The sequence below is a fragment of the Cuculus canorus genome, chromosome 2 (genome assembly GCF_017976375.1).
Source record: "Cuculus canorus isolate bCucCan1 chromosome 2, bCucCan1.pri, whole genome shotgun sequence".
Lineage (NCBI taxonomy): Eukaryota > Metazoa > Chordata > Aves > Cuculiformes > Cuculidae > Cuculus > Cuculus canorus.
This window is the reverse complement of record NC_071402.1, coordinates 1,768,846-1,794,074: the sequence shown is the minus strand read 5'-3', so window position 1 is coordinate 1,794,074 and position 25,229 is coordinate 1,768,846. Positions and strand designations below refer to the sequence as shown.

At 57.6% G+C, this 25,229-nt stretch overlaps 1 protein-coding gene across 4 annotated transcripts; it reads left to right on the top strand.

Moving 5' to 3' along the window:
* Positions 1-21: 21 nt before the first annotated feature.
* RECQL4 (RecQ like helicase 4) lies at positions 22-23,377 on the top strand. 4 transcript variants are annotated; one of them, XM_054060330.1, is made up of 24 exons: positions 22-338; positions 2,462-2,495; positions 4,757-4,866; positions 6,252-6,392; positions 7,979-8,652; positions 9,629-9,728; positions 10,088-10,220; positions 10,434-10,559; positions 11,616-11,762; positions 11,836-11,928; positions 12,035-12,171; positions 12,314-12,397; positions 13,860-14,048; positions 14,140-14,322; positions 15,459-15,636; positions 17,610-17,887; positions 17,972-18,109; positions 19,732-19,885; positions 21,003-21,132; positions 21,261-21,433; positions 21,535-21,724; positions 21,858-22,014; positions 22,734-22,842; positions 23,036-23,377. In XM_054060330.1, exons 1-24 carry the CDS (start codon positions 255-257, stop codon positions 23,155-23,157), a joined length of 3,864 nt encoding a protein of 1,287 aa, XP_053916305.1. In that variant the 5' UTR covers positions 22-254; the 3' UTR covers positions 23,158-23,377. The 4 variants fall into 4 exon arrangements, 3 of the variants coding, with proteins under 3 accessions (XP_053916305.1, XP_053916304.1, XP_053916306.1); XM_054060329.1 differs by having other exon boundaries at positions 11,833-11,928; XR_008448816.1 differs by lacking the exon at positions 23,036-23,377 and having other exon boundaries at positions 11,833-11,928; positions 21,871-22,014; positions 22,734-22,841.
* Positions 23,378-25,229: the final 1,852 nt, after the last annotated feature.

Sequence of the window (25,229 nt, the reverse complement as noted above, 5' to 3'; positions counted from 1 at the left end):
CACCGCTCATTGGCTGATTCCTCTGCCCATTCCCGCCCTCCCACTTTCATTGGCCGCTCGCGCTGTCAGTCACGTGTTCCGCTCTCCCATTGGCCGAGACGCGCCGAGGGCGGGCGTTTTGCGCTCGGCCCCGCCTTCCTGCGCTCTCATTGGTCGTTCGCGCTGTCCGTCACGTATCCCGCGCTCCCATTGGCCCGGAGTGGCGGGAGCGGGGTTTTCGCGCGCTGCCCCGAGCGCGCCGCGTCCCTCCCGCTATGGAGCGGCGGCGGGAGCTGAAGGCGATGCTAAAGGGCTGGGAGGAAGCGTTCCTGCGGCAGTGGAGGAGGAAACCGGGGAAGGTGCGGCCAGGGGGATCCCCCTGTCATAGAGACCCCTTAACTCACGGGACCCCTAGCCCCCCTAACCTAGCCCCCCATCACAGAGACACCCCTAATCCAGCCCCCCCCCCCATAGCAGGGACCCCCCCCCAAACTCCCTAACCCAGCCCCCCATCACTGGGACCCTCCCCAGCCCCTCTAATCCATTCCCCCCATCACTGGGACCCCCCCCACATCCCCTCTAACCCAGCCCCCCATCAGTGGGACCCCCCCCACATCCCCTCTAACCCAGCCCACCATCAGTGGGACCCCCCCACATCCCCTCTAACCCAGCCCCCCATCACTGGGACACCCCCCCCAGCCCCTCTAACCCAGCCCCCCATCACTGGGACCCCCCCAGCCTCTTTAACTCAGTCCCCCCCATCACTGGGACCCCCCCCACAGCCCCTCTAACCCAATCCCCCCCATCACTGGTACCCCCCCCACATCCCCTCTAACCCAGCCCCCCATCACTGGGGACCCCCCCCCCCCAGCCCCTCTAACCCAGTCCCCCCCATCACTGGGACCTCCCCCAGCCCCTCTAACCCAGTCCCCCCCATCACTGGGACCTCCCCCAGCCCCTCTAACCCAGTCCCCTCCATCACTGGGACCACCCCCCCAACCCCTCTAACCCAGTCCCCCATCAGTGGGGACCCCCCCTCAGCACCCCATCAGTGGGACCCCCCCCCAGCCCCTCTAACCCAACCCCCCCATCACTGGGACCCCCTCCCCCCCAGCAGCCCCTCTAACCCAGTCCCCCCCATCACTGGGACTCCCCTCCAGTCCCTTTAACCCAGCCCCCCATCACTGGGACCCCCCCCAGCCCCCCTAACCCAGTCCTCCCCATCACTGGGACCCCCCCTAACCCAGCTCCCCCATCACAGTGATCCCCTCCTGCCCCCTAACCCAGCCCCCCCATTACAGGGATCCCCCACAAAAGCCCCACTAACCTCCCCCCACCACTGGGACCCTCCCCAGCTCCTCTAACCCAGTCCCCCCCATCACTGCCTCCCCCCCCCCCCCAGCCCCTCTAATCCATTCCCCCCATCACTGGGACCCCCTCCCCCCCAGCCCCTCTAACCCAGCCCCCCATCACTGGGACTCCCCTCCAGTCCCTCTAACCCAGTCCCCGAGCACTGGGACCCCCCCCCCCCAGCCCCTCTAACCCAGTCCCCCCCATCACTGGGACCCCCTCCCCCCCAGCAGCCCCTCTAACCCAGTCTCCCCCATCACTGGGACCTCCCCCAGCCCCCCTAACCCAGTCCCCCCCATCACCGGGACCCCCCCAACCCCTCTAATCCCCCTCCCATCATCACAGGGACCCCCCCCCCCAAACCCCCTAACCTAGCCCCCCATTACAAGGACACCCCCAAAGCCCCACTAACCCACCCACCCCCCATCACAGGCCCCCCCAACCCCTCTAATCCCCCTCCCATCATCACAGGGAACCCTCAAACCCCTCTAATCCCCCTCCCATCATCACAGGGACTTCCCCCCCCCCCCCACGCCCCACTAACCCACCCCCCCATCACAGGAATGCCCCAAACCCCTCTAATCCCCCTCCCATCATCACAGAGACCCCCCCCCAAACCCTCTAACCTAGCCCCCCCATTACAGGGACACCCCCAAAGCCCCACTAATCCACCCACCCCCATCACAGCTCCCCCCCCCTCCAACGCCTCTAATCCCCCTCCCATCGTCACAGAGACCCCCCCAAACCCTCTAACCTAGCCCCCCCATTACAGGGACACCCCCAAAGCCCCACTAATCCACCCACCCCCATCACAGCTCCCCCCCCCTCCAACGCCTCTAATCCCCCTCCCATCATCACAGGGACCCCCCCCAAACCCTCTAACCCACCCCCTGTGTCACAGGGACCCCCCCTAAAACCCACTAACCCACCCCCCCCATCACAGGAACCCCCCCTAATCCACCCCCCCATCACAGGAACCCCCCCAAACCTCCTACCCCACCCCCTCCCAGCCTAACCCAGCCCCTCCCATCGCAGGGATCCCTCTCTCTCATTAAGGTGGGGGGTGATAATTAGGCTAACGACCCCCCCCCCCCAGCCTGGAATGACGCTCTCCGCTGGGTTTGCTTCACAGGCTGACATTGAGGCGGCTCCGGAGGAGACCAGGAGTGAGTGGCCACCGTGACCCCCACATCCCGGGAGGGGAAATGGGGGGTCTTGGGAGCCCCAACAAGGGCAGAGGAGATGTGGAGGGGCTTTGTGGGGGTGTGGGTGTGGGGGGGTCATCGCTGAGCTGGATTCGCACCCCGTGTCCCATCCTCATCCTGAGCTGGACCTCCATGGAATCATGGAGTGGGTTGGGTTGGGTTGGAAGGGACCTCAAAGCCTATCCAGTTCCAACCCCGTCCCATGGGACATCTCCCACCGGATCCGGTTGCTCCAAGCCCCATCCAACCTGGCCTTCAACCACCTCCAGGGATAGGGCAGCTGTGACTTCTGTGGACAACCTCTTCCAGTTCCTCACCACCCTCATCGTGAAGAATTTCCTCCTAATGTCCCACCTAATTCTTCCCTCTTCCAATTTAAAGCCATTCCTCCTCGTCCCATCACTCCATGCCCTTGGAAAAAGTCCTTCTCCAGCTTTCCTGGAGTTCCTTCAGGTACTGGAAGATGCTCTAAGGTCTCCTTGGAGCTTTCTCTTCTCCGGGATGAACAACCCCAACTCTCTCAGCCTGTCCTCGTAGCAGAGGTACTCCAACCCTCGGATCATCCTTGGAACCTCCTCTGGTCCCGTTCCAACAGTTCCATCTCCTTCTTCTGTTGAGGATTCCAGAACCGGACACAGAACTCCAGGTGGGGTCTCACCAGAGGACAGCCCAGGACGCAGGATCAGAAGGATCTGAAGCTGTGGGATCAAAAGGATCCGAGGGCACAGGCTACAAGGGATCCAAAGGTGTGGGACGAAAAGGATTTGAAGGTGTAGGATCAAAAGGATTTGAAGGTATGGGATGAAAAGGATCCAAAGTCGTGGGACAAAAAGGATGTGAAGGTGTGGAATCAAAAGGATCCGAGGCTGTGGGATCAAAAGGATCCAAAGCCGTGGGACAAAAAGGGTGCGAAGGTGTAGGATGAAAAGTATCTGAATCCAAGGGATCAAAAGGATCTGAGGCAGTGGGATCAACAGTATCCAAAGCCGTGGGACAAGAAGGATTAGAAGGCATGGGATCAAAAGGACCCAAAGCCGTGGGATCAAAAGGATCCAAAGTCATGGGACAAAAAGGATGTGAAGGTGCGGAATCAAAAGGATCTGAAGCTTATAGGATCAAAATCATCGGAAGGCACAGGACAAAAAGGATCCGAGGCCATGGAATCAAAAGGATCCAAAGCCATGGGATCAAAAAGGGTGTGAAGGTGTAGGATGAAAAGTATCCGAGTCCAAGGGATCAAAAGGATCCAAAGCCGTGGATCAAAAAGGGTCCAAAGGCGTGGGATCAAAAGGATTTGAAGCCATGGGACAAAAAGGGTGCGAAGGTGTGGGATGAAAAGTATCCGAGTCCAAGGGATCAAAAGGATCCAAAGTCATGGGATAAAAAGGATGTGAAGGTGCGGAATCAAAAGGATCTGAAGCTTATAGGATCAAAATCATCGGAAGGAGCAGCACAAAAAGGATCCGAGGCCATGGAATCAAAAGGATCCAAAGCGATGGGATCAGAAAGGGTGCGAAGGTGTAGGATGAAAAGTATCAGAGTCCAAGGGATCAAAAGGATCAGAAAGTGCTGGATCAAAAGGATCCAAACCTGCAGGACAAAAAGGGTCCAAAGGAGTGGGAATGAAAGGATTTGGAGCCATGGGATCAAAAGGATCAGAAGACAAAGGATCAAAAGAATCCAAAGCCGCAGGACCAAAAGGGTCAGAAGTTGAGGGATGAAAAGGATCTACGGCTCCTGGGGAGTGTCCAGAGGAGACCACGACGTTGGTGAAGGGCTTAGAGGAGAAGCCATGAGGAACCACTGAAGTCTTCTGGTCTGCAGTCAACCTCTTGGTTGAGGCTGGAGAAGAAGAGATGGAGTAGAAGAACATCATCGTGGTCTTCATCTTCCTCACAAGAGGAGGAGGAGGTGCTGAGTTTTTCCTTCTGGACATGATGGAACGGCCGGAGGATGAGCCAGGAGAGGGTTGGGTTGAACATCAGGAGAATGATCTTCACCCAAAGAGTGGTGGAGCACTGGAAGGGTCTCCATGGAAAGCAGTCCTGGAGCCAATTTTTCCCGAAGAGTTTGGCCGATGCCCTCAGGGTGTGAAAATTGGGGTTGGAGTCCGTAGGAGCTGGACTTGATGGTCCTGGTTGGGATCTGTCCAGCTCAGGGTGTTCCATGGTTCCATCCCAAGTTCTGGATACGTGGAATCCCAACTCCAGCCTCTCCTGCAGGGCTCTACAGGGAATACCGTGCGCTCAAACGGCACCGGGAGGAGCAGGAGACGTCCCAGCTCAGTCCCCCTGGCCCCGCGGCAGCCGTGGAGACCCCGACTGCAGAGCAGGTACCGGGCACCCCCATCCCAGGGACCCCCCCCCAACCTGGCACCCCCATCCCAGGGACCCCCCCCAACCTGGCACCCCCATCCCAGGAACCCCCCCCAGTCCGGCACCCCCATCCCAAGGACACTTCCCAAACCCAGACCCTGCATTCCAGGGAACCCTCATCCCCCCCCATCCCAGGGACACCCCCCAAACCCAGCCCCCCCATCCCAGGGACCCCACCCAGCCCAGCCCCCCCATCCAAGGGACCCCCCCAACCCAGACCCCCCCATTCCAGGGACCCCCCCCTAACCCAGAACCCCCATCTCAGGGACCCCCCCTAACCCACCCACTCCCATCCTAGGGACCCCCCCTACGCAGCAACCCCATCCCAGGGATCCCCCTAACCTATCCCCCCCATTCCAGGGACCCCTCACTCCCCCACCATCCCAGGGAACCCCCCAAACCCAGAAACACCCCCTCCCCCCAATCCCGGACACCCCCCCCATAACCCAGCCCCCCATCCCAGGGACCCCTCTAACCCAGATCACCTCATCCCAGGGACCCCCCCTCAAATCATCCCCCATATCCGAGAGACCCCCTAACCCAACCCCCCTGTCTCGGGACCCCCTCCAGCCTGACCTAACCCAGCCCCCCCAATCCCATGGACCCCCCCTAACCCAGACCCCCCATCCCAGGGACCCCCCCTAACCCAGCACTCCCCATCCCAGGGACCCCCCCTAACCCACCCACCCCATCCCAAAGACACCCCCCCGCCCTCCTCAAATCAGCCCCCCCTATCTCAGGACCCCCCCAGCCTGCCCTAACCCAGACCCCCCCAGGTCCCAGGGACCCCCCCCAATCCCAGGGACCCCCTAACCCAGCCCCAGCTCCCCCATCTCAGGGAGCCCCCCAGCCTGACCTAACCCAGACCCCCCCAATCCCAGGGACCCCCCCCCCCCATCCCAGGGACCCCCAAACCCAGCCCCCCCACCTCAGGCCCCCCCCCCCCCCAACACAGGTGCTCCCATCCTAGGGACCCCCCCCCCCAACCCAGACTCCCGCAATCTTAGGGACCCCCTATCTGAGGGACTCCCCCAACCCAGACACCCCCCCCCCCATCCGAAGAACCCACCCCCACCCCCACCCCCCCCCCCCCCCGGGACACCCCCCAACCTCCCTTAACACAGTCGCTCCCATCCAAGGGACCCCCCCCAACCCAGACCCCCCCACCCAAGGGACCCCCCTCCCCAACCCAGACCCCCCCACCCATCCCAGGGACCCCCTCACCCCCTCATCCCAGGGACACCCCTACCCTACCCCACAGATAAGCAATTTTGGGGTTCAAATGTTGGGATTTCAGTAGTTTTTGGGGGTTCCAGGGGTGGATTTGCCGGTGTCTCCGCAGGTGCCGGACTCCGGTTGTTGGGGTTCACACCTCAACCGACAGCCGAGACCCCCCAAGTTGAGCCGCGGCAACGCCGGCACCGAGCCCTCGGCACAGCTCTATGGGAGGAGGCTGAGGGCCAAGCTGGGAACGGCCGGCAAGGTCAGGAGCCCCCCAAAAATCACAGCGCCCCCCAAAAAATCCCAGCCGTCTCCTGCTAGAGCCCCCCAAAATCACAGCCCCCCAAAATCATCACTACTTCAGCCGCAGCCCCCCCAAATCACAGCCCCCTCCTGCTACAGCCCCACAAATCACAGCACCCCCAAATCACAGCCCCCCCAAAATCATCACCACTTCAGCCGCAGCACCCCCAAATCACAGCACCCCCAAATCACAGCACCCTAAAATCATCACCACTACAGCCACAGCCCCCTCCTGCTGTAGCCCCCACAAATCACAGCCCCACAAATCACAGCCCCCCAAAATCATCACCACTTCAGCGACAGCCACCCAAATCACAGTCCCCTCCTGCTGTAGCCCCCACAAATCACAGCCTCCCCAAATCACAGCCCCCCAAGCTGTAGCCCTCTCCTGCCACAGCCCCCCAACATCGCAGCCCCCCAAATCACAGCCCCCCTAAATGGCAGCCTCCCAAACTGCAGCTTTCTCCTGCCGCAGCCCCCCAAAATCATGCCCCCCACTGCCCGAACCCCCCAAAATTGCAGCTCCCCCAAATCACAGCCCTCCCCTGCCAGAGCCGCCCAAAATCACAGCCCCCCCAAATCACAGCCCCCCAAATCGCAGCTCCCCTAAATCGCAGCCTCGCAAACTGCAACTTTCTCCCATCGCAGCCCCCCAAAATCATGCCCCCTACTACCTGAACCCCCCAAAATCGCAGCCCCCCCCGAATCACAGTCCCCTCCTGCCTGAGCTCCCCCAAATCTCAGCCTCCAAAACTACAACCCCCTTCCTCTCAGAGCCCCCCAAAAATTGTGGCCCTCAAAATCACAGACCCCCAAAATCAGAGACCCCCAAAATCACCACCATTCCAGATGCAGACCCCCAAATCACAGCCCTCTCCTGCCACAGCCCCCCAAAATCACAGCCCCCAAAATCGCAGCTCTATTCTCCTGCAACCCCCCAAAATCGTAGCCCCCGAAGTCCCAGCCCCCCAAGATCACAGCCCCCTCCCACCAAAGCCCCCCAAAATCCTGGCCCCCCCTAATTCCAGCCCCCTTCTGCCAGAGCCCCCCAGAATCACAGCCCTCTAAATTGCAACCCCTTTCCTCCAGAGCACCCCAAAATCGCAGCCCCCTGAAATTGCTACCCTCTTCTCCCATAGCCCCCCAAAAATCACAGCCCCCTTCTATCAGAGCCCCCTAAAATCCCAGTCCCGCCCTGAAGCCCCCCAGAATCGCAGCCCTCTCCCACCAGAGCCCCCCAAAATGACAGCCCCCCAAATTCCAGCCCCCTCCTTCCTGAGCCCCCTAAAAATCATCGCCCCCTCCCACCAAAGCCCCCCAAGATCGCAGCCCTCTCCTACCAGAGCCCCCCAAAATCCCAGAGCCCTCCGCTGTCCGCAGGGATGGATCGGGGCGCAGGGGCCCCCCCAGATGGCCCCCAAAGGTCCCCTTTGATTTGAGGTGGGGCACAACATTCCGGAGGACGCTCTCACCCTCCGTCCATCCCTTCTTTCCCTCCTGTCCATCCATCCTTCCCCCCTCATCTCCTTCCACCCCCATCCTCAGGAGCCCCCCCTGACGCCGAGGTGGACCCCAACTCCTAAGAGGACCCCAATTCCTAGGAAGACCCCGGCTGTCCTCGCGCTTCCGACCAATCCAGGTGACAAAGCCCCATCGCCGACGCCATCCGGGGCTTCACGGAGCGATGGAAGCGAGCATGGAGACCTCATCCTTCCTCCCTCCGTGTCGGAATTGGCCCCCATCATCCTCACCGCGAGCTCAAAAGCCCCCACGACGCCACTTCCCAATAAATTCCAGCAGCTGAAGCGGACGGTGGCACGGAGAATGGGATCGCTGGATCCCGCTTGGCTCCAGAGGTGCCAGGAGACACCTGAGGACAAAGAGACTACGTTGGGTGGGACACAAGGAGAGGGCGGAGGAGCCCCCCTGGAGAAGGATGTTGGGGGAACAACGTTGGTGGGAGATTCCAGGAGGAAAAGGCCACTTGGAGATGGTGGAGGTGGCATGGAGACTCCTGCAAAGCTCCGGCGAGGATCATCCGAGAGAGCATTTGGTGCTGCCAATGGGATGAACCGATCCGAGGAGGAAGAGGAGGAGGAGGAAGAGCGTGTGGTAACCCCAAAGGAGAGCAGGAAGGCATCGGATCGTTTGGAAAACATCCTGGGGGAGGTGGAGGAAGAGGAGAAGCCCAGACCCACCCGTAGAGCTGTGGCTGCCAGGTAGATCCAACTGCTGTCGTAGGATCGTAGGGTGAAGCTTGGAATGGTTCGGGTTGGAAGGGACCTCAAAGCCCATCCGGTTCCAACCCTGTGCCGTGGGCAGGGACACCTCCCGCTGGATCAGATTGCTCCAAACCCCATCCAACCTGGCCTTCAACAGCCTTTCCCTGTCCAAGCTCTATTCCCTGAGATTCTTCCTCATCCAGCCCCTTTTCCAATCCCATCTCTTTCCCGATCCGAGCTCTTTCCGCATCCCGTCCCTATCCCTTTCCCCGTCCAAACTCCATCCCTATCCCATCCCTTTCCCCATCCAAACTCCATCCCTATCCCGATCCCATCCCTTTCCCCATCCAAACTCCATCCCTATCCCGATCCCATCCCTTTCCCCATCCAAACTCTACTCTATCCCTTTCTTGATCCCATCCCTTTCCCCATCCAAACTCCATCCCTATCCCGATCCCATCCCTTTCCCCATCCAAACTCTATCCCTTTCCTGATCCCATCCCTTTCCCCATCCAGACTCCATCCCGATCCCATCCCTTTCCCCATCCAGACTCCATCCCTATCCCGATCCCATCCCTTTCCCCATCCAAACTCTATCCCTTTCTCGATTCCATCCCTTTCCCCATCCAAACTCCGTCCCTATCCCATCCCTTTCCCTATCCAAGCTCTGTCCCTTTCCCGATCCCATCCCTTTCTCCATCCCATCCCTTTCCCTGTCCAAACTCCATCCCTATCCCGATCCCATCCCTTTCTCCATCCAAGCTCTATCCCATATCCCATCCCTTTCCCCACCCAAGCTCTGTCCCTTTCCCCATCCCATCCCCTTCCTATCCCCATCCAAACTCTATCCCTTTCCCCATCCAAACTATCCCCTTCCCCATCCCCTCCCTTTCCCCATCCCCATCCCGGATCTATCCCCATCTCTTCCCTTTCCCCATCCAAGCTCTATACCGATCCCCCCTCTTTCCCGCAGAGCACCTCCGAAGGGAGGCGGCAACTTCATCCGGCTCAACCTGAAGAGGAAATCCCACGTCCGAGGTTTCGCCCTGCGGGGAAATCGCCTTCGGAAGCAGGTGAGGTCCTGCCTTGACACTGTCAGCATCACCAAATTCCCAGTCAAATTCCACTCCATCTGCTCCGGGAGGAATATAAAAGCCTTCCGCCTCTTCCTCGTCTCCGAGTTATTCCTTAAATTCCCATATTTTACCTTTCCTATGCTACAAAACCCTTGTATTTCTTTAATCTCTCCCCATTAATTAACGCAAAATCCTTCGGGATTGGCTCTGGGAGCATCAGCTGGAAGGGAATTGCCTTTCTTTTTAAAGCTTGGAATGTTTAAACCGGGAAAAAAACCACAGCGGGGAAGTAAAAAAATAAGGTAAATATAACAATAAGAAGTATAAAAATGACCGGAATCGGAGCTGCTCCGCAGGTTTGGAAGCAGAAGTGGCAGAAGAAAGCGGAACACTTCGGTGGAGGTGGTGGATCCCTCCAAATCCGAAACTCCAGCGTCTGCTTCCGATGCGGTGGAACGGGACATTGGGCATCGTCGTGTCGGAGCCGAGGTAAGGCTTCCGACAGCGGATTCTGGAGTTGGTTTGGCAAAGCCATGGGTTGGGTTGGGATGTGGTTGTGCCGGAGCGGAGGTTGGGAATCGACGGTTGGGCTTTTCCTACCTTCTTGTTGTTGGGTTAAGGATTTTTTTTGGGATGGTGACTCATGGGAAGGTGGTTTCTTTAGCATGGATTTAAGGAAGAGAGGCATTTATCCACCTGTAGGGATGACGGCCAGTCAACTGCCGGAGGAGAATGGCCATTCCAAGGAGGAAGAGGAGGAGGAAGCTCCACTGCCCACGCTGGAAGAGGTTGCTCGCCGGACCAACACCGTCTGCCCAGAGCTCTCCGGTGAGGAGCCAGGACTCACCGCGCTGTGGCGGGTGCCGGGATGAGCTCCTGGAGCCGTGGAATCTTTTCCTTTTCCTCATGGGAAGTTTGTGCTCCCTTGAGGTTTTGTCCAGGATCTGAAGGTTTTGACAACCTGGGATGCGTCTCCTAGAATCATGGAATGGGTTGGGTTGGAAGGGACCTCAAAGCCCATCCAGTTCCAACCCCGCGCCATGGGCAGGGACACCTCCCACTGGATCAGGTTGGTCCAAACTCCATCCAACCTGGCCTTCAACATCTCCAGGGATGGGGCAACCATTGTCCAGCTTCTCTGGACAATGTCTTCCAGGGCCTCACCACCCTCATCGTGATGAATTCCCTCCTAATGTCCCATCTAAATCTTCCCCCTTCCAATTTAAAGACATCTCCTCTTCTCCTTGGCCTTGGAAAAAGTCCCTCCCCATCTTTCCTGGAGACCCTTCAGGTACTGGAAGCTGCTCTAAGGTCTCCCTGGAGCCTTCTCTTCTCCAGGCTGAACAACCCCAACTCTCTCAGCCTGTCCTCATAGCAGAGGTTCTCCAGCCCTCAGATCATTTCCGTGGCCTCCTCTGGTCCCATTCCAACAGTTCCATCTCCTTCTTCTGTTGAGGACTCCAGAACCGGACACAGGACTCCAAATAGGGTCTCACCAGAGCAAAGCAGAGATGGGAGAATCCCCTCTCTGGTCCTGCTGGTCCTTCTTTGGATGCCGCCCAGGACACGGGTGGCTTTCTGGGCTGCGAACGCACGTTGTGGCTCACCTGGAGCTTCTCCTCCCTCAGCACCCCAAGTCCTTCTCCGCAGGGCTGATCCAAATCATGTTGTCTCCCATTCTGCTTTGAAACCATGGATTGCCCTGATCCACGTGTAGGACCTTACCCTTGGCCTTGTTGAACCTCTTGAGGTTCCCACAGCCCCACTTTTCCGGCTTGTCTAGATCCCTCTTGATGCCATCTCATCCTTCTGGTGTGACAACCTCAATCCTCAGCTTGGTCTCCTGGGAGGTGGTGGGTTCCAACTGCTGCTTTATTCCCGCAGAGAGCAGAAGCAGTGAGCGCGAAGGATCCGAGGAGGCTCCAGAGGCTCTGCCGTACCTGGATGTGTGGAGGCCGGCGTACGAGCCACCCGCTCCCCCACCACCCATGGAGCCTCTCTACAACCTGGAACCAGATGGGAAGGTCCAAGGTATGACCTGAAGCGATGCCGGAAGGTTCCAGCTCCAATGATCCCATCTTGACCTCATCCCTTTTCCCAGCAGAGACTCCGGAGGAGGTGTTTGCAGCTCTCAAGACGCTGGGATACAGCTCCTTCCGCCCCGGCCAGGAGGTGGCCATCATGCGTATCCTCTCAGGTGGGTTTGTTTCTCCCAGAACCTTCTTTCCTCCATGGATTTTAGGTTCTCTGAGATCTCCTTCCATGTAGAGCAATCGGATTGTCTCCAACTCTTGTTCTTCCAGGTCTCTCCACGCTGGTGGTGTTATCCACGGGAATGGGGAAGTCCTTGTGCTACCAGCTTCCCGCTTACCTCTACCACAAACGTTCCAAGTGCATCACCTTGGTGGTCTCCCCACTGGTGTCCCTGATGAACGACCAGGTACCGCTCCCATATCCTGGTTCTCCCACCTCAATCCCTCTTCGGATGCTGCCGGATGCGTCCGTTGAAGGCTCAAAGGTGCCCAAACCAGGGAGGTTGAGGTCCAAGTGGGTTCAGTGCGGACAACGGGATTCGCTTTCAGGTCTCGGGGCTGCCACCTTGCTTGAAGGCCGCTTGCGTCCACTCCAACATGACCAAAGCCCAGCGGGAAGCGGTGATGGAGAAGGTGAGAGAGTGGGAGCTCCAAGGGAGGATCATGGAATTCTGGAATTGTTTGGGTTGGAATGGACCTTGAAGTTCCAGCCATGGTAGGGACACTTCCCACTGGATCAGGTTGCTCCAAGCCTCATCCAACCTGGCCTTCGACGTCTCCAGGGATGGGGCAATCTGGACCAGGGCTTCACCACCCTTAGTGTGAAGAAGTCCTTCCTAATGTCCAATCTAAGTCTTCCTCCTTCCAATTTAAAGCCATTCCCACTCATCCCCTCACTCCATGCCCTTGGAAAAAGTCCCTCCCCAGCTTTCCTGGAGCCCCTTCAGATACTGGAAGCTGCTCCAAGGTGAAGAGACAACCTCAACTCTCCCCGCCTGTCCTCGTAGCGGAGGTTCTCCAGCCCTCCAATTGTCTCTATGGCTTCTTCTGGACCTGTTCCAAAGGTTCCATCATTTTCTGTTGGGGATTCTCCAGAACTGGACACAGGACTCCAGGTGGGGTCTCACCAGAGCAGAGGTGGAGAATCCCATCCCTGGCCCTGCTGGCCACACCGCTTTGGATGGAGCCCAGGACACAGTTGGCTTTCTGGTTGGCTTTCACGTTGCCGGCTCACGCTGAGCTTCTCATCCACCGCAACTCCAAGTCCTTCTCCTCAGGGCCACTCTCAATCACGTCATCCCCCATCCTGGATTGAAACCACTGACCGATGTGTAGGTCCTTGGCCTTGATGAACCTCCTGAGGTTCACCCAGCCCCACTTCTCCAGCTCGTCCAGGTCCCTCTGGATACCATCCCATCTTTTTTGGCATACTGGGCTCAGTTTTGGGCCCCTCACTCCAAGAAGGACATTGAGAGGCTGGAGCTGCCCCACGGAGAAGGACCTGGAAGTGTTGGTTGACAGTGGCTGAACATGAACCAGCAGTGGCCCAGGTGGCCAAGAAGGCCAACGGCATCTTGGATCAGCCATGGTGTGGTCAGCAGGTCCAGGGAAGTGATGGTGCCCCTGAACTTGGCTTTGGTGAGGTCACACCTTGAATCCTGGGTTCAGTTTTGGGCCCTTCACTCCAAGAAGGACGTTGAGGGGTTGAAGCGTGTCTGGAGAACAAATGCTCTGGTGAAGGGGCTGGAGAACAAGGGTTGTGAGGAACAGCTGAGGGATCTGGAGTTGTTTAGCCTACAGGAGGCTGAGGGGAAACCTCATCACTGGAAGGACCTTGCGGTGAGGTGGACGTTGGTGTCTTCTCCCAAGGAACCAGAGATGGGACAAGAGGGAATGGTCTCAAGCTGCGCTGGGGGAGGTTTAGATTGGACATCGGAAAGAACGTCCTCACTGAAAGAGCGGTGAAGGACATGATGCTCATGCACTCGTGTCCTGATGGACACCAGACCATTGTCCTTGGAGAGCGCATAAAGCAGCCCTCGTGCCGCTCTCCTCCCTGATCCCGGCGCTCCCGGATCTGCTCTTCCTGGTGTAGGTGAGGCAAGGCGAGGTGCAGGTGCTTCTGCTGTCTCCTGAGGCCCTGGTTGGTGGCAGCGGATTGGGATGGAGCTGCCTGTCCTCTGCTGACCGGCTGCCACCCGTGGCCTTCGCCTGCATCGACGAAGCTCATTGCGTCTCCGAGTGGTCCCACAACTTCCGTCCTTGTTACCTGCGGCTCTGCAAGGTGCGAGGTGGGAAAAAACCCATCCTGAGTGGTGGGAACCCATTGTGGCCATGAGGGACACCAACTGGTTCTTCTTTCTTCTTCTCCCCAGGTTCTCCGGGATCACTTGGGCGTCCGCTGCTTCCTGGGGTTGACGGCAACCGCCACCTCGGCCACGGCACGAGACGTGGCGCAACACCTCGGCATCGCACCGGAGGAAGGGATAGCGGTGCGTTTGGCCGCCGTGCCACCCAACCTGTGCCTCACCGTCTCCATGGACCGCGAGAGGGATGAGGTGAGGACAAGGATGGGCCTAAAGGAATCGGATTTGTCTCTGTGATGCTGGATTCCGGGCGCATCTTGTAGGCCAGAAGATGTGTGGCTTTGGTACAATGGACCTTTAGTAAGTTCATGGATGACACCACGCTGGGAGGGAGTGTGGATCACCTTGAGGACAGGAAGGGTCTACAGAGGGATCTGGCCAGGCTGGATCCATGGGATGGAGAGCAGGAAGGGTCTACAGAGGGATCCAGCCAGGCTGGATCCATGGGATGGAGAGCAGAAAGGGTCTACAGAGGGATCTGGCCAGGCTGGATCCATGGGATGGAGAGCAGGAAGGGTCTACAGAGGGATCCAGCCAGGCTGGATCCATGGGATGGATGGAAGGAAGGGTCTACAGAGGGATCTGGCCAGGCTGGATCCATGGGATGGATGGAAGGAAGGGTCTACAGAGGGATCTGGCCAGGCTGGATCCATGGGATGGATGGAAGGAAGGGTCTACAGAGGGATCTGGCCAGACTGGATCCATGAGATGGAAAGCAGGAAGGGTCTACAGAGGGATCTGGCCAGGCTGGATCCATGGGATGGAGAGCAGGAAGGGTCTACAGAGGGATCTGGCCAGGCTGGATCCATGGGATGGATGGAAGGAAGGGTCTACAGAGGGATCTGGCCAGGCTGGATCCATGGGATGGAGAGCAGAAAGGGTCTACAGAGGGACCTGGCCAGGTTGAATCCATGGGATGGAGAGCAGGAAGGGTCTACAGAGGGATCTGGCCAGGTTGAATCCATGGGATGAAGAGCAGGAAGGGTCTACAGAGGGATCTGGCCAGGCTGGATCCATGGGATGGAGAGCAGGAAGGGTCTACAGAGGGATCTGGCCAGGCTGGATCCATGGGATGGAGAGCAGAAAGGGTCTACAGAGGAATCTGGCCAGGCTGGATCCATGGGATGGAGGGCAGAAAGGGTCTACAGAGGGATCTGGCCAGGCTGGATCCATGGGATGGATGGAAGGAAGGGTCTACAGAGGGATCTGGCCAGGTGGAAAATCAGCAGGACCAGAGCTGTGATGATCTCAAAGACCTTTTCCAGCCTAGGGATTCCATGATTCCATGATTCCCAGCCCTTTTTGAGGACCTCCTTCTCTGTCCACAGGCCCTGATTTCCCTGCTGCGAGGAGAACGTTTTGGATGTTTGGATTCCATCATCGTCTACTGCACGCGGCGGGAGGAGACGACTCGCATCGCGGCGCTCATCCGGACCTGTCTCCAAGGAATACTCCTCAGGGATCCTTCCGGAGCACCGGGCAGTGCCCAAAAGAAGAAAACAAAGGGTAGGCAACACAACCTCGGTCTCCGAAAGGAGCCCAAAATGTCCCATCTGGTGAATCCACACTGGAAAGGAGAATCCCTAGGGAATGAACCACACTTTGGGGGCTCCAGGGAGGTTCCTCACCCTGAAGTCTCTAGAAACTGGTGGGGTTTTGCTTTCCAAACCTCCCAGGTAGGACTTTTGGAATCTTTAGCTTCCCTCCAAATCCATAATGTGGTTCCGTGGCCGAATTCTCCCTCGGGAGCGCTTGGAAACGTTTGGTTCCCGGGATCGTTTCCCTCAGCTCCTTTGTTTGCTGAAGGCAGGAGAGATCAGGTCACCTCAGTTCCAAACCAACCAGGGCTTGACGACTTCTGGCACCTAACGAGGAGCTCTGGGGAGCAGCAGCTCTGATCCTGCTGATTTTCCACCCAGGAAGGGTTTCCTGCTTGTTTCCATCCCCGATTTCATCACAGAATCCTGAGGTTGGAAAAGACCTATGGGATCATCAAGTCCAACCATCCCTGAGCACCTCATCTCCTCGGCTTTTAAAACATCTCCAGGGATGGGGACTCCACCACCATCCTGGGCAGCCTCTGCCAGGGCCTGAGAACCTTTTCCATGAAGAAATTGTTCCCAAGGTCCAATCTGAACCACTCCTGGTGCAACTCCTCTCATCCTATCACTTGGGAGAAGAGACCAATTCCAACCTCATCACAACCTCCTTCCAGGTGGTTGTAGACAGCGACAAGGTCTCCTCTCAGCCTCCTTTTCTCCAGGCTAAACCACCCCAGGTCCCTCAGCTGCTCCTCATAACCCTTGTTCTCCAGACCCTTCCCAGCTCCGTTCCCTTCTCCGGACACGCTTTAAACCCTCAATGTCCTTCTTGGAGTGAAGGACCCTGAACTGAACCCAGGACTCGAGTTGTGGTCTCACCAAGTCCAGGGGCACAATCCCTGCCCTGGTCCTGCTGGCCACGGTGTTTCTGATCCAAGCCGAGATGCCGTGGGCCTTCTTGGCCACCTGGGCCACTGCTGGGTCATGTTCAGCCACTGTCAACCAACACCCCCAGGTCCTTCTCCATAGGGCAGCTTTCCAGCGGATCTTTCCCAAGGCTGGAGCCACTCAGGGTTGTTGTGGCCCCCATGCAGGACCCAACAATTGGCCTTGGTGAACCTCAGCCCATTGGCCTCAGCCTCTGTAGACCCTTCCTGCTCTCCATCCCATGGATCCAGCCTGGCCAGATCCCTCTGTAGACCCTTTCTGCTCTCCATCCCATGGATCCAACCTGGCCAGATCCCTCTGTAGACCCTTCCTTCCATCCATCCCATGGATCCAGCCTGGCCAGTTCCCTCTGTAGACCCTTCCTGCTCTCCATCCCATGGATCCAGCCTGGCCAGATCCCTCTGTAGACCCTTCCTGCTTTCCATCTCATGGATCCAGCCTGGCCGGATCCCTCTGTAGACCCTTCCTTCCATCCATCCCATGGATCCAGCCTGGCCAGATCCCTCTGTAGACCCTTCCTGCTTTCCATCTCATGGATCCAGCCTGGCCGGATCCCTCTGTAGACCCTTCCTTCCATCCATCCCATGGATCCAGCCTGGCCAGATCCCTCTGTAGACCCTTCCTGCTTTCCATCTCATGGATCCAGCCTGGCCGGATCCCTCTGTAGACCCTTCCTTCCATCCATCCCATGGATCCAGCCTGGCCGGATCCCTCTGTAGACCCTTCCTTCCATCCATCCCATGGATCCAGCCTGGCCAGATCCCTCTGTAGACCCTTCCAGCTCTCCATCCCATGGATCCAACCTGGCCAGATCCCACTGTAGATCCTCCCTACCCTCAAGCACATCAACCCTTCCTCCCAGCTGGATGGGTCCATTCCATCCCTTTATTCAGGTCATCCATGGAGATGTTGGACGCCTTTGCAGCCAGTTTTTTTTCCCGTTGGAAACCGTTAAACACCATTAAAACCTCTTTCTCCTCTTTCTTTTAGCAACCAAGAGCGTCCACCGCCCACTCAAGTGGATTGCGGACGCTTACCACGCCGGCCTTTCCGCTTCCGAACGCCGCCGTGTCCAGAACAACTTCATGAGCGGCCAACTCCGCGTGGTGGTGGCCACGGTAGCCTTCGGCATGGGTTTGGATAAACCGGACGTCCGCGGCGTCGTTCATTACAACATGCCCAAGAACTTCGAGAGTTACGTGCAGGAGATCGGCCGGGCAGGACGAGATGGAGAACCTGCTCATTGCCACCTCTTCCTGGACCCAGAGGTGATGCTTTTTTTGGTGGCACAGATGGATTTTTTTTCCCTTCATTTTTGGGGTTTTCCTTAATGTTCCTCGCCGTTTCCACAGGGCGCGGATCTCCACGAGCTGCGGCGCCACATTTATGGTGACACGGTGGATTTCTTCACCATCCAAAAGCTGGTGGAGAAAGTTTTCTCTCCCTGCAAGTGCCTGGAGCTGCACCGGAAACACCGGGATGTGGTCAAGGTAAGGAAAAATCCCATTCCTATGGCTTTGCCAGTGCCTTAATTCGTTAAAGGATGAGATAACGAGGTAGACTCGTGGAATGGGTTGGGTTGGAAGGGACCTTAAAGCCCATCCAGTTCCAACCCCTCTGCCATGGGCAGTGGTATCTCCACTGGATCAGGGGCTCCAAGGCCTATCCAACGTGGCCTTCAACACCTCCAGGATGGGGCAGCCACCACTGCCCTAGGCAACATCTTCCGGTGTCTCACCACCCTCGTCGTGAAGAAGTTCCTCCTCATGTCCCACCTAAATCTGCGTGTTCCCAGTTTAAAGCCATTCCCCCTCGTCCCATCATTCTGTGCCCTTGGAAAACGTCCCTTCCCAGCTTTCCTGGAGCCCCTTCAGGTACTGGAAGGTCACTCTAAGGTCTCCCTGGAGCCTTCTCCAGGCTGAACAACCCCAAACTCTCTCAGCCTGTCCTCAGATGGGAGGTTCTCCAGTCCTCAGACCATCTCCATGGCCTCCTCTGGACCCATTCCAACAGTTCCATCTCCTTCTTCTGTTGAGGATTCCAGAACTGGACATAGGACTCCAAGTGGGGTCTCACCAGAGCAGAGCAGAGGTGGAGAATCCCCTCACTGGTCCTGCTGGTCCCACAGCTTTGGATGCAGCCCAGGACACGGGTGGTTTCTGGGCTGTGAGCGCACGTTGTGGCTCATGTGGAGTTTCTCCTGCCCCAGCACCCCAAGTCCTTTTCCTCGGGGCTGATCTCCATCACACCATCCTCCATCCTATCCTGAAACCATGGATATTCCCAACGCAGCTGTAGGACCTTGCCCTCGTTGAACCTGCTGAGGTTCACCCAACCCCACTTCTCCAGCTTGTGCAGGTGCCTCTTGATGCCATCCCATCCTTCTGGTGTGACAACCACACCCCTCAGCTTGGTGTCATCTCCAAACGTGCTGAGGGTGCCCTCGATCTCACTGTCTGTGTCTTTGATGAAGACATTAAACAGCACTGATCCCAGTATGGACCCCTGAGGGACAGCACTGGTCCCAGACCAGTATGGGCTCCTGAGGGACAGCGCTGGTCCCAGTATGGACCCCTGAGGGACAGCACTGGTCCCAGACCAGTATGGGCTCCTGAGGGCCACCAATTGTTCCAGACCAGTATGGAACCCTGAGGGCCACCACTTGTCATGGACCAGTATGGACCTCAGAGGGCCACCACTTGTCCCAGGCCAGTACGGACCCCTGAGGAACACCACTTGTCATGGGCCAGTACGGACCCCTGAGGGCCACCACTTGTCATGGACCAGTATGGAACCCTGAGGGACACCACTTGTCCCAGACAAGTATGGACCTCTGAGGGCCACCACTTGTCCCAGACCACTATGGACCCCTGAGGGCCACCACTTGTCCCAGACCAGTATGAAACCCTGAGGGCCACTACTTGCCGTGGGTCTCCACGTGGACATTGGTAGAAAGCACTTTAATTGCTGGATGGTCCCAGCATGGAGCTTCAATCCTTCTTGGAAACACCTGTGGTGGAGGATCTGACCAGGAGAAGGACTATAGGATGTCCCCAGAGGAAGCCAAGAGTTGGCCCATCCTTTAACCTGGTGATACCACCATTCCTCGCAGGATGGGCATGTGGAGGATTCCAAGGTGGCCGAGGTCTTGGAGAATGAGGAGGACGGCAACGGGATGAGACAGAGTGGACCCCGTGTGTGCTACAAGCATGAGCGAGCCGTTCCCATCCAAGAAACGGTGGAGTCCTTGGATCTCCGGGAGGAAGGTGAGGAGGACATGGGATCTGAACTGAGAACCTGGAGATCGGGATCTCCCATAGCTTCATGCTCTCCTGGAGCCTTCATCCAGGGATTGGGATGGAGACCAGGATGAGGGATGGATGGAGCCCTTGGAGCATGCTGAGATTGGTGTGAGGAATGGAAGCGTTGGAGCATCCTGAGCTTGGGATGAGGGACTGAGGATGGAGCCTGGGATGAAGGACAAAGTCCTTGGAGCATGCTGAGAACGGGAATTGGGGATGGAGCCCGGGATGAGGGATGGAACCCTTGGAGAATGCTGAACCCGGGAGGAGGGACTGGGGATGGAGCCTGGGATGAAGGATGGAGCCTGGGATGAGGGATGGAACCCTTGGAGGATGCTGAACCCGGGAGGAGGGACTGGGGATGGAGCCTGGGATGAAGGATGGAGCCCGGGATGAGGGATGGAACCCTTGGAGGATGCTGAACCCGGGAGGAGGGACTGGGGATGGAGCCTGGGATGAAGGATGGAGCCTGGGATGGTGGATGGAACCCTTGAAGGATGCTGAGCTCAGGATGAGGGATGGAGGCCTTGGAGGATGCCGAGCTCAGGATGAGGGACTGGGGATGGAGCCTGGGATGAGGGGCGAAGCCCTTGGAGTGTGCTGACAACTGGATTTCAGGGATGGAGCCTGGAATGAGGAATGGAACCCTTGGAGGATTTTAAGCCCAGGATGAGGGACTGGGGATGGAGCCTCAGATGAGGGATGGTGCCCTTGGAGGATGCTGAGCCTGGGATGAGGGATGGAACCCTTGGAGGATGCCGAGCTCAGGATGAGGGACTGGGGATGGAGCCTGGGATGAGGGATGGAGCCCTTGGAGGATGCTGAGCCTGGGATGAGGGATGGAACCCTTGGAGGATGCCGAGCTCAGGATGAGGGACTGGGGATGGAGCCTGGGATGAGGGATGGAGCCCTCAGGACACGCTGATCCCGAGGATCAGAGATGGAGCCCAGGAGCTGGGATGGAGCCCTCAAAACCTGTTGAACCTGAATCTTCCCCTGGGAGATATGGGAATCGGAGATGGAGCCCTTGGAACATGCGGCGCTGGGGACCAGGGATGGAATCTGGGATGTTCTCCTGCAGGCATCGAGACCCTCCTGTGCTACCTGGAGCTGCATCCACAGCGCTGGCTGGAGCTCCTGCCTCCCACCTACTCCTCCTGCCGGCTCATGTGCTATGGAGGATCCCGTCAGCTCCGGACCACGGCACGGAGGTCAGAACCGGAGCCTCAGCATCTTCTGTGCTGGATGGGAGCCACACAGCGGTGCTGGGATTTGGTGGAGGGAAAACTCAAACTCCGAGGAGAAGGAAGAGCAGATTTCTGGTCTCTCCTGTCCTCAGCTCTCCACCCGTCGCCGTATTCCTGGCCCGGGAACGCCTGGCAGGAAGGGATCACAGCCACGCCAGCTCCGTGGAATTCGATGTGGTCTCGTTGAGTGATTCCATGGGTTGGGAAGTAGCGTTGGTGAAACGTGCCCTGCGTCAGCTCCAGTGGGATCCGTGCCTCCGGCAAGGTACCAGCATCCCGGATACTTTGTGGGATGGGGGAGGAAAACCCTCGGATCTCAGTAGGTGCCGGATCTCCTGGCTCATATCCGGCTCTTGGGGCCTTCAGATGGTGGCAACAGCGAGAGGAAAAGCGGGATCCTGGTGGAGTTTGGAGGCTTGTCCTTCCACTTCCATGCCTACGGTGACCTCTCTGACCAGGAGCTGGACTCCATCTCCAACTTCCTCCACCAAAGGGTGGTGGCCCGGGAAAAGGCGGCTCTTGGCCAACTCCGCTCCTGCTTCCAGGCCTTCCAGAGGTGAGCGTGGGTGGAAAAGACCCTTCCAACCCCTGCAGCCCCCTCCCCGTGGTGGCCCCACGCTTCCCAGTCTCTCCCAGTTTGGGGCCCGTTTTGGTACTGGGAAAGGGAGGAGGTTGACAGTGGAGCGCAGTGTGGCATTCCAGAGCTACGGTCCCCACCTGGAGGAGGAGGAGGAGCAGCGGAGTTTGCGGCTGAAGGCTCTGCTCGGAGCTTACTTCCAGAAGGAACCTAATGGGGAACGTGGCCACGAGGAAGAGGAGGAGAAGGAAGATCTCGGTGCTCCTAAAGTGAGAAAATTCACTTTTATTGGGAGCTGCTCCCGGCTCTGCCCATTGGCCGGTGTTCCTGGAGCACAGCATCTCCAGTTTGGATGGGATGGGATGGACTTGGATGACTTTGGGTGGCTTTGGCGTGGCTTTGGGATGGCTTTAAATAGGATGAGATGGGTTTGGGTGGTTTGGGATGGGATGGACTTGGGTGAGATGGGATGGACTTGGGTGGCTTGGGATGGCTTTGGGTGTCCTGGGATGGGATGAGATGGCTTTGGGTGGCTTGGGATGGGATGGGATGGACTTGGATGGCTTGGGATGGAATGAACTTGGATGGCTTGGGATGGGATGGACTTAGGTGGGATGGCTTGGGATGGACTTGGGTGGCTTGGGATGGGATGAGATGGCTTTAGATGTCTTGGGATGGGATGGACTTAGGTGGGATGGGATGGACTTAGGTGGGATGGGATGGACTTAGGTGGGATGGGATGGACTTAGGTGGGATGGGATGGACTTAGGTGGGATGGGATGGACTTAGGTGGGATGGGATGGACTTGGATGGGATGGGTTGGCCTTGGGTGGCTTTTGGGTTTCTTGGCATGGCTTTGGGTGGCTTTGAATAGGATGAGATGGCTTTGGGTGTCTTGGGATGGGATGGATATGGATGGGATGGGGTGGATTTAGGGTGAGGAAGAAGAGGGATGTGACTTCTCCTTGCCCTGTCCTTTCCTTCACAGCTACCTGAGTGGGAGAACCAGATCCGTGCCGACATCCGCCACTTCCTTGCCATCCGCCAGGATGAGAAGTTTTCCGGCAGGGCCATAGCCAGGATATTTCACGGCATCGGTAAGAGAAGGGAGGCTCTGATTTGGATAGGATGGGTTTGGATGGGATGGAATGTGGTGGATTTGGACGGGATGAAATGGGGTTGGGATAGATTTGGATGTAGATAGGATCGATTTGGGCTTTTTTCCATCCCGCTCCGGCACTCCTTGCCCGTTCTTTCCTAACCGGGAGCTTCCCTGCCCTTTCCATGCAGGCAGCCCCTGTTTCCCGGCACAGATCTACGGCCGCGATCGCCGCTTCTGGAGGAAATACCTCTCCTTCGACTTCCACCGCCTCATCCGTTTGGCCACGGAAGAGATCCTGGCCACCCGCTGAAGCCATGGATCCACCTGGCGCTCTGGGAAGGCGGGATTTCTCCTTGGAGATTCTCCCGGTCCCGTTTCCTGCTTCCAATCCCATCCTGGAGGGAGTGGAGGTGCAGGGACGGGGAGTTTAACGAGCAGGACCTCGTTTTATTGCTTATCCCTGCGCTCGGTGCTTCTCGGTGTCCGCAGGGAATTTTCATGTGGATTTTATCATGGAATTAATAAAGGGCAGCGACCTTTGCGCCCGGGCTGTGGGGACCACTCCGTCGTCAATGGGGGCTGTTGCCATGGTGAGGGAGGGGCATCCAAGGAGTCAGAGCATCCAACCCCGATATCCCATTCCCTACCCCTTTTCCAGCCAAAATCCGTCGTTCTTCCCATCCCCTCCCCCTTTTCCAGCAAAAACACAATTATTTTCCCATTCCTTAGCCCTTCTCTGGCCAAAATCCAATGCCTTTCCCATTCTCTGCCCCTTTTCCAGCCAAAAGCCCATGTTCTTCCCCTTTCCTACTCATTTTCCAGCCAAAATCCAATGCCTTTCCCATTCCTTACTACTTTTCCAGCCGAAATCCATCATACTTCCCCTTCCCTACCCCTTTTCCAGCCCAAACCCACTGCTTTTCCTATTCCTTACCCCTTTGATGGCCAAAATCCGTAGCTCTTCCCATTCCTTACCCCTTTTCTGGCCAAAATCCAATGTTCTTCCTGTTCCCTACCACTTTTCCAGCCCAAATCCCATGACTTTCCCATTCCTTACCCCTTTTCCAGCCAAAATCCAGTGCTCTTCCCATTCTCTACCCTTTTTCCAGCCAAAATCTGGTGTTCTTCCTATTCCCTACTACTTTTCCAGCCAAAATCCAATGCTTTTCCCATTCCCTACCCATTTTCCTGTCAAAATCCGTTGCTCTCCCATTCCATACCCCTTTTCCATCCAAAATCCGGCACTCTTCCCATTCCCTTCCCCTTTTCCAGCCAAAATCCCATGTTCTTCCCCTTCCCTACCCATTTTCCAGCCAAAATCCAATGCCTTTCCCACTCCTTACTACTTTTCCAGCCAAAATCCATCATACTTCCCCTTCCCTACCCCTTTCCCAACCAAAATCCTTCGTTTTTCCCATTCCCTACCCCTTTTCCAGCCCAAAACCAATGCTTTTCCTATTCCTTACCCCTTTGATGGCGAAAATCCAGTGTTCTTTCCATTCCTTACCCCTTTTCCAGCCCAAACCCAATTCTTTCCCATTCCTTACCCCTTTTCCAGCCAAAACCCAGTCTTCTGCCCATTCCCTACCCCTTTTCCAGCCAAAATTCCCTGTTCTTCCTCTTCCCTACCCCTTTTCCAGCCGGAATCCAGTGTTTTTCCCCTCTCACCCGGCTCTTGGGGAGCCCCAGGGGGGATAAAACCCTTCCCTCCCCCAATCCCTGGTGGATTTTGCCACCGGCAGCGCTCGGAAAACCCAACGCTTCCCTGGCAAGGCTGGAAACTCCTTCCCGACTGGAGAACTTCACGCCCCAGGGCTTCCACATCCTTCCCGGCGTGGTGTCGGCCACGGGTCGGGAAGCTCCCGACGGAGCAGCTCCCATCCTCGTTGCCAAAATCCTATTAAACATTAACAGCCGGAGCCGAGTGCCGAGTCCGTGCCGGCTCCGAAGGCAACCGGAGCCACGCAGCCTCCTCCATCCCTTCTCCTCCTCCTCCTCCAGGCTTGGAGCAACCCCAGCTCCCGGCACGGGTGGGAAAAGCCGAGGGCTGGCAGCGACGCCGGAGCTTTCCGCCTCGTTGCTTTAGGTGTTGTGGTGGAGCGCAGAGGTGGTGAGGGTGTGGGAGCATCCGGAGAGGGGACGGTGGGAATGTGTCAGAGCATCCCGTGGTAAGTGCGGATGGGGAGAGGCATGGATGGGAAGAACCATGGATGAGATCTGTGGATGAGGAGATCTGTGAATGAGGAGAGCTATGGGTAAGATCCATGGATGAGGAGAGCCGTGGATGGGGAGAGCCATGGATGAGGAGAGCCATGGATGGGGAGAGCCATGGATCAGGAGATCCATGGATGGGGAGAGCTGTGAACAAGGAGATCTGTAAAT

What these genes read in the sequence shown, in the direction of transcription:
- RECQL4 (XM_054060329.1), top strand. Translation starts at nt 255, where the DNA reads ATGGAGCGGCGGCGGGAGCTGAAGGCGATGCTAAAGGGCTGGGAGGAA. An exon ending in GGAGGAGGAAACCGGGGAAG is followed by an intron (nt 339 to 2,461) that starts GTGCGGCCAGGG and finishes TTTGCTTCACAG; the next exon opens with GCTGACATTGAGGCGGCTCC. An exon ending in ACCTCTTCCTGGACCCAGAG is followed by an intron (nt 17,888 to 17,971) that starts GTGATGCTTTTT and finishes CCGTTTCCACAG; the next exon opens with GGCGCGGATCTCCACGAGCT.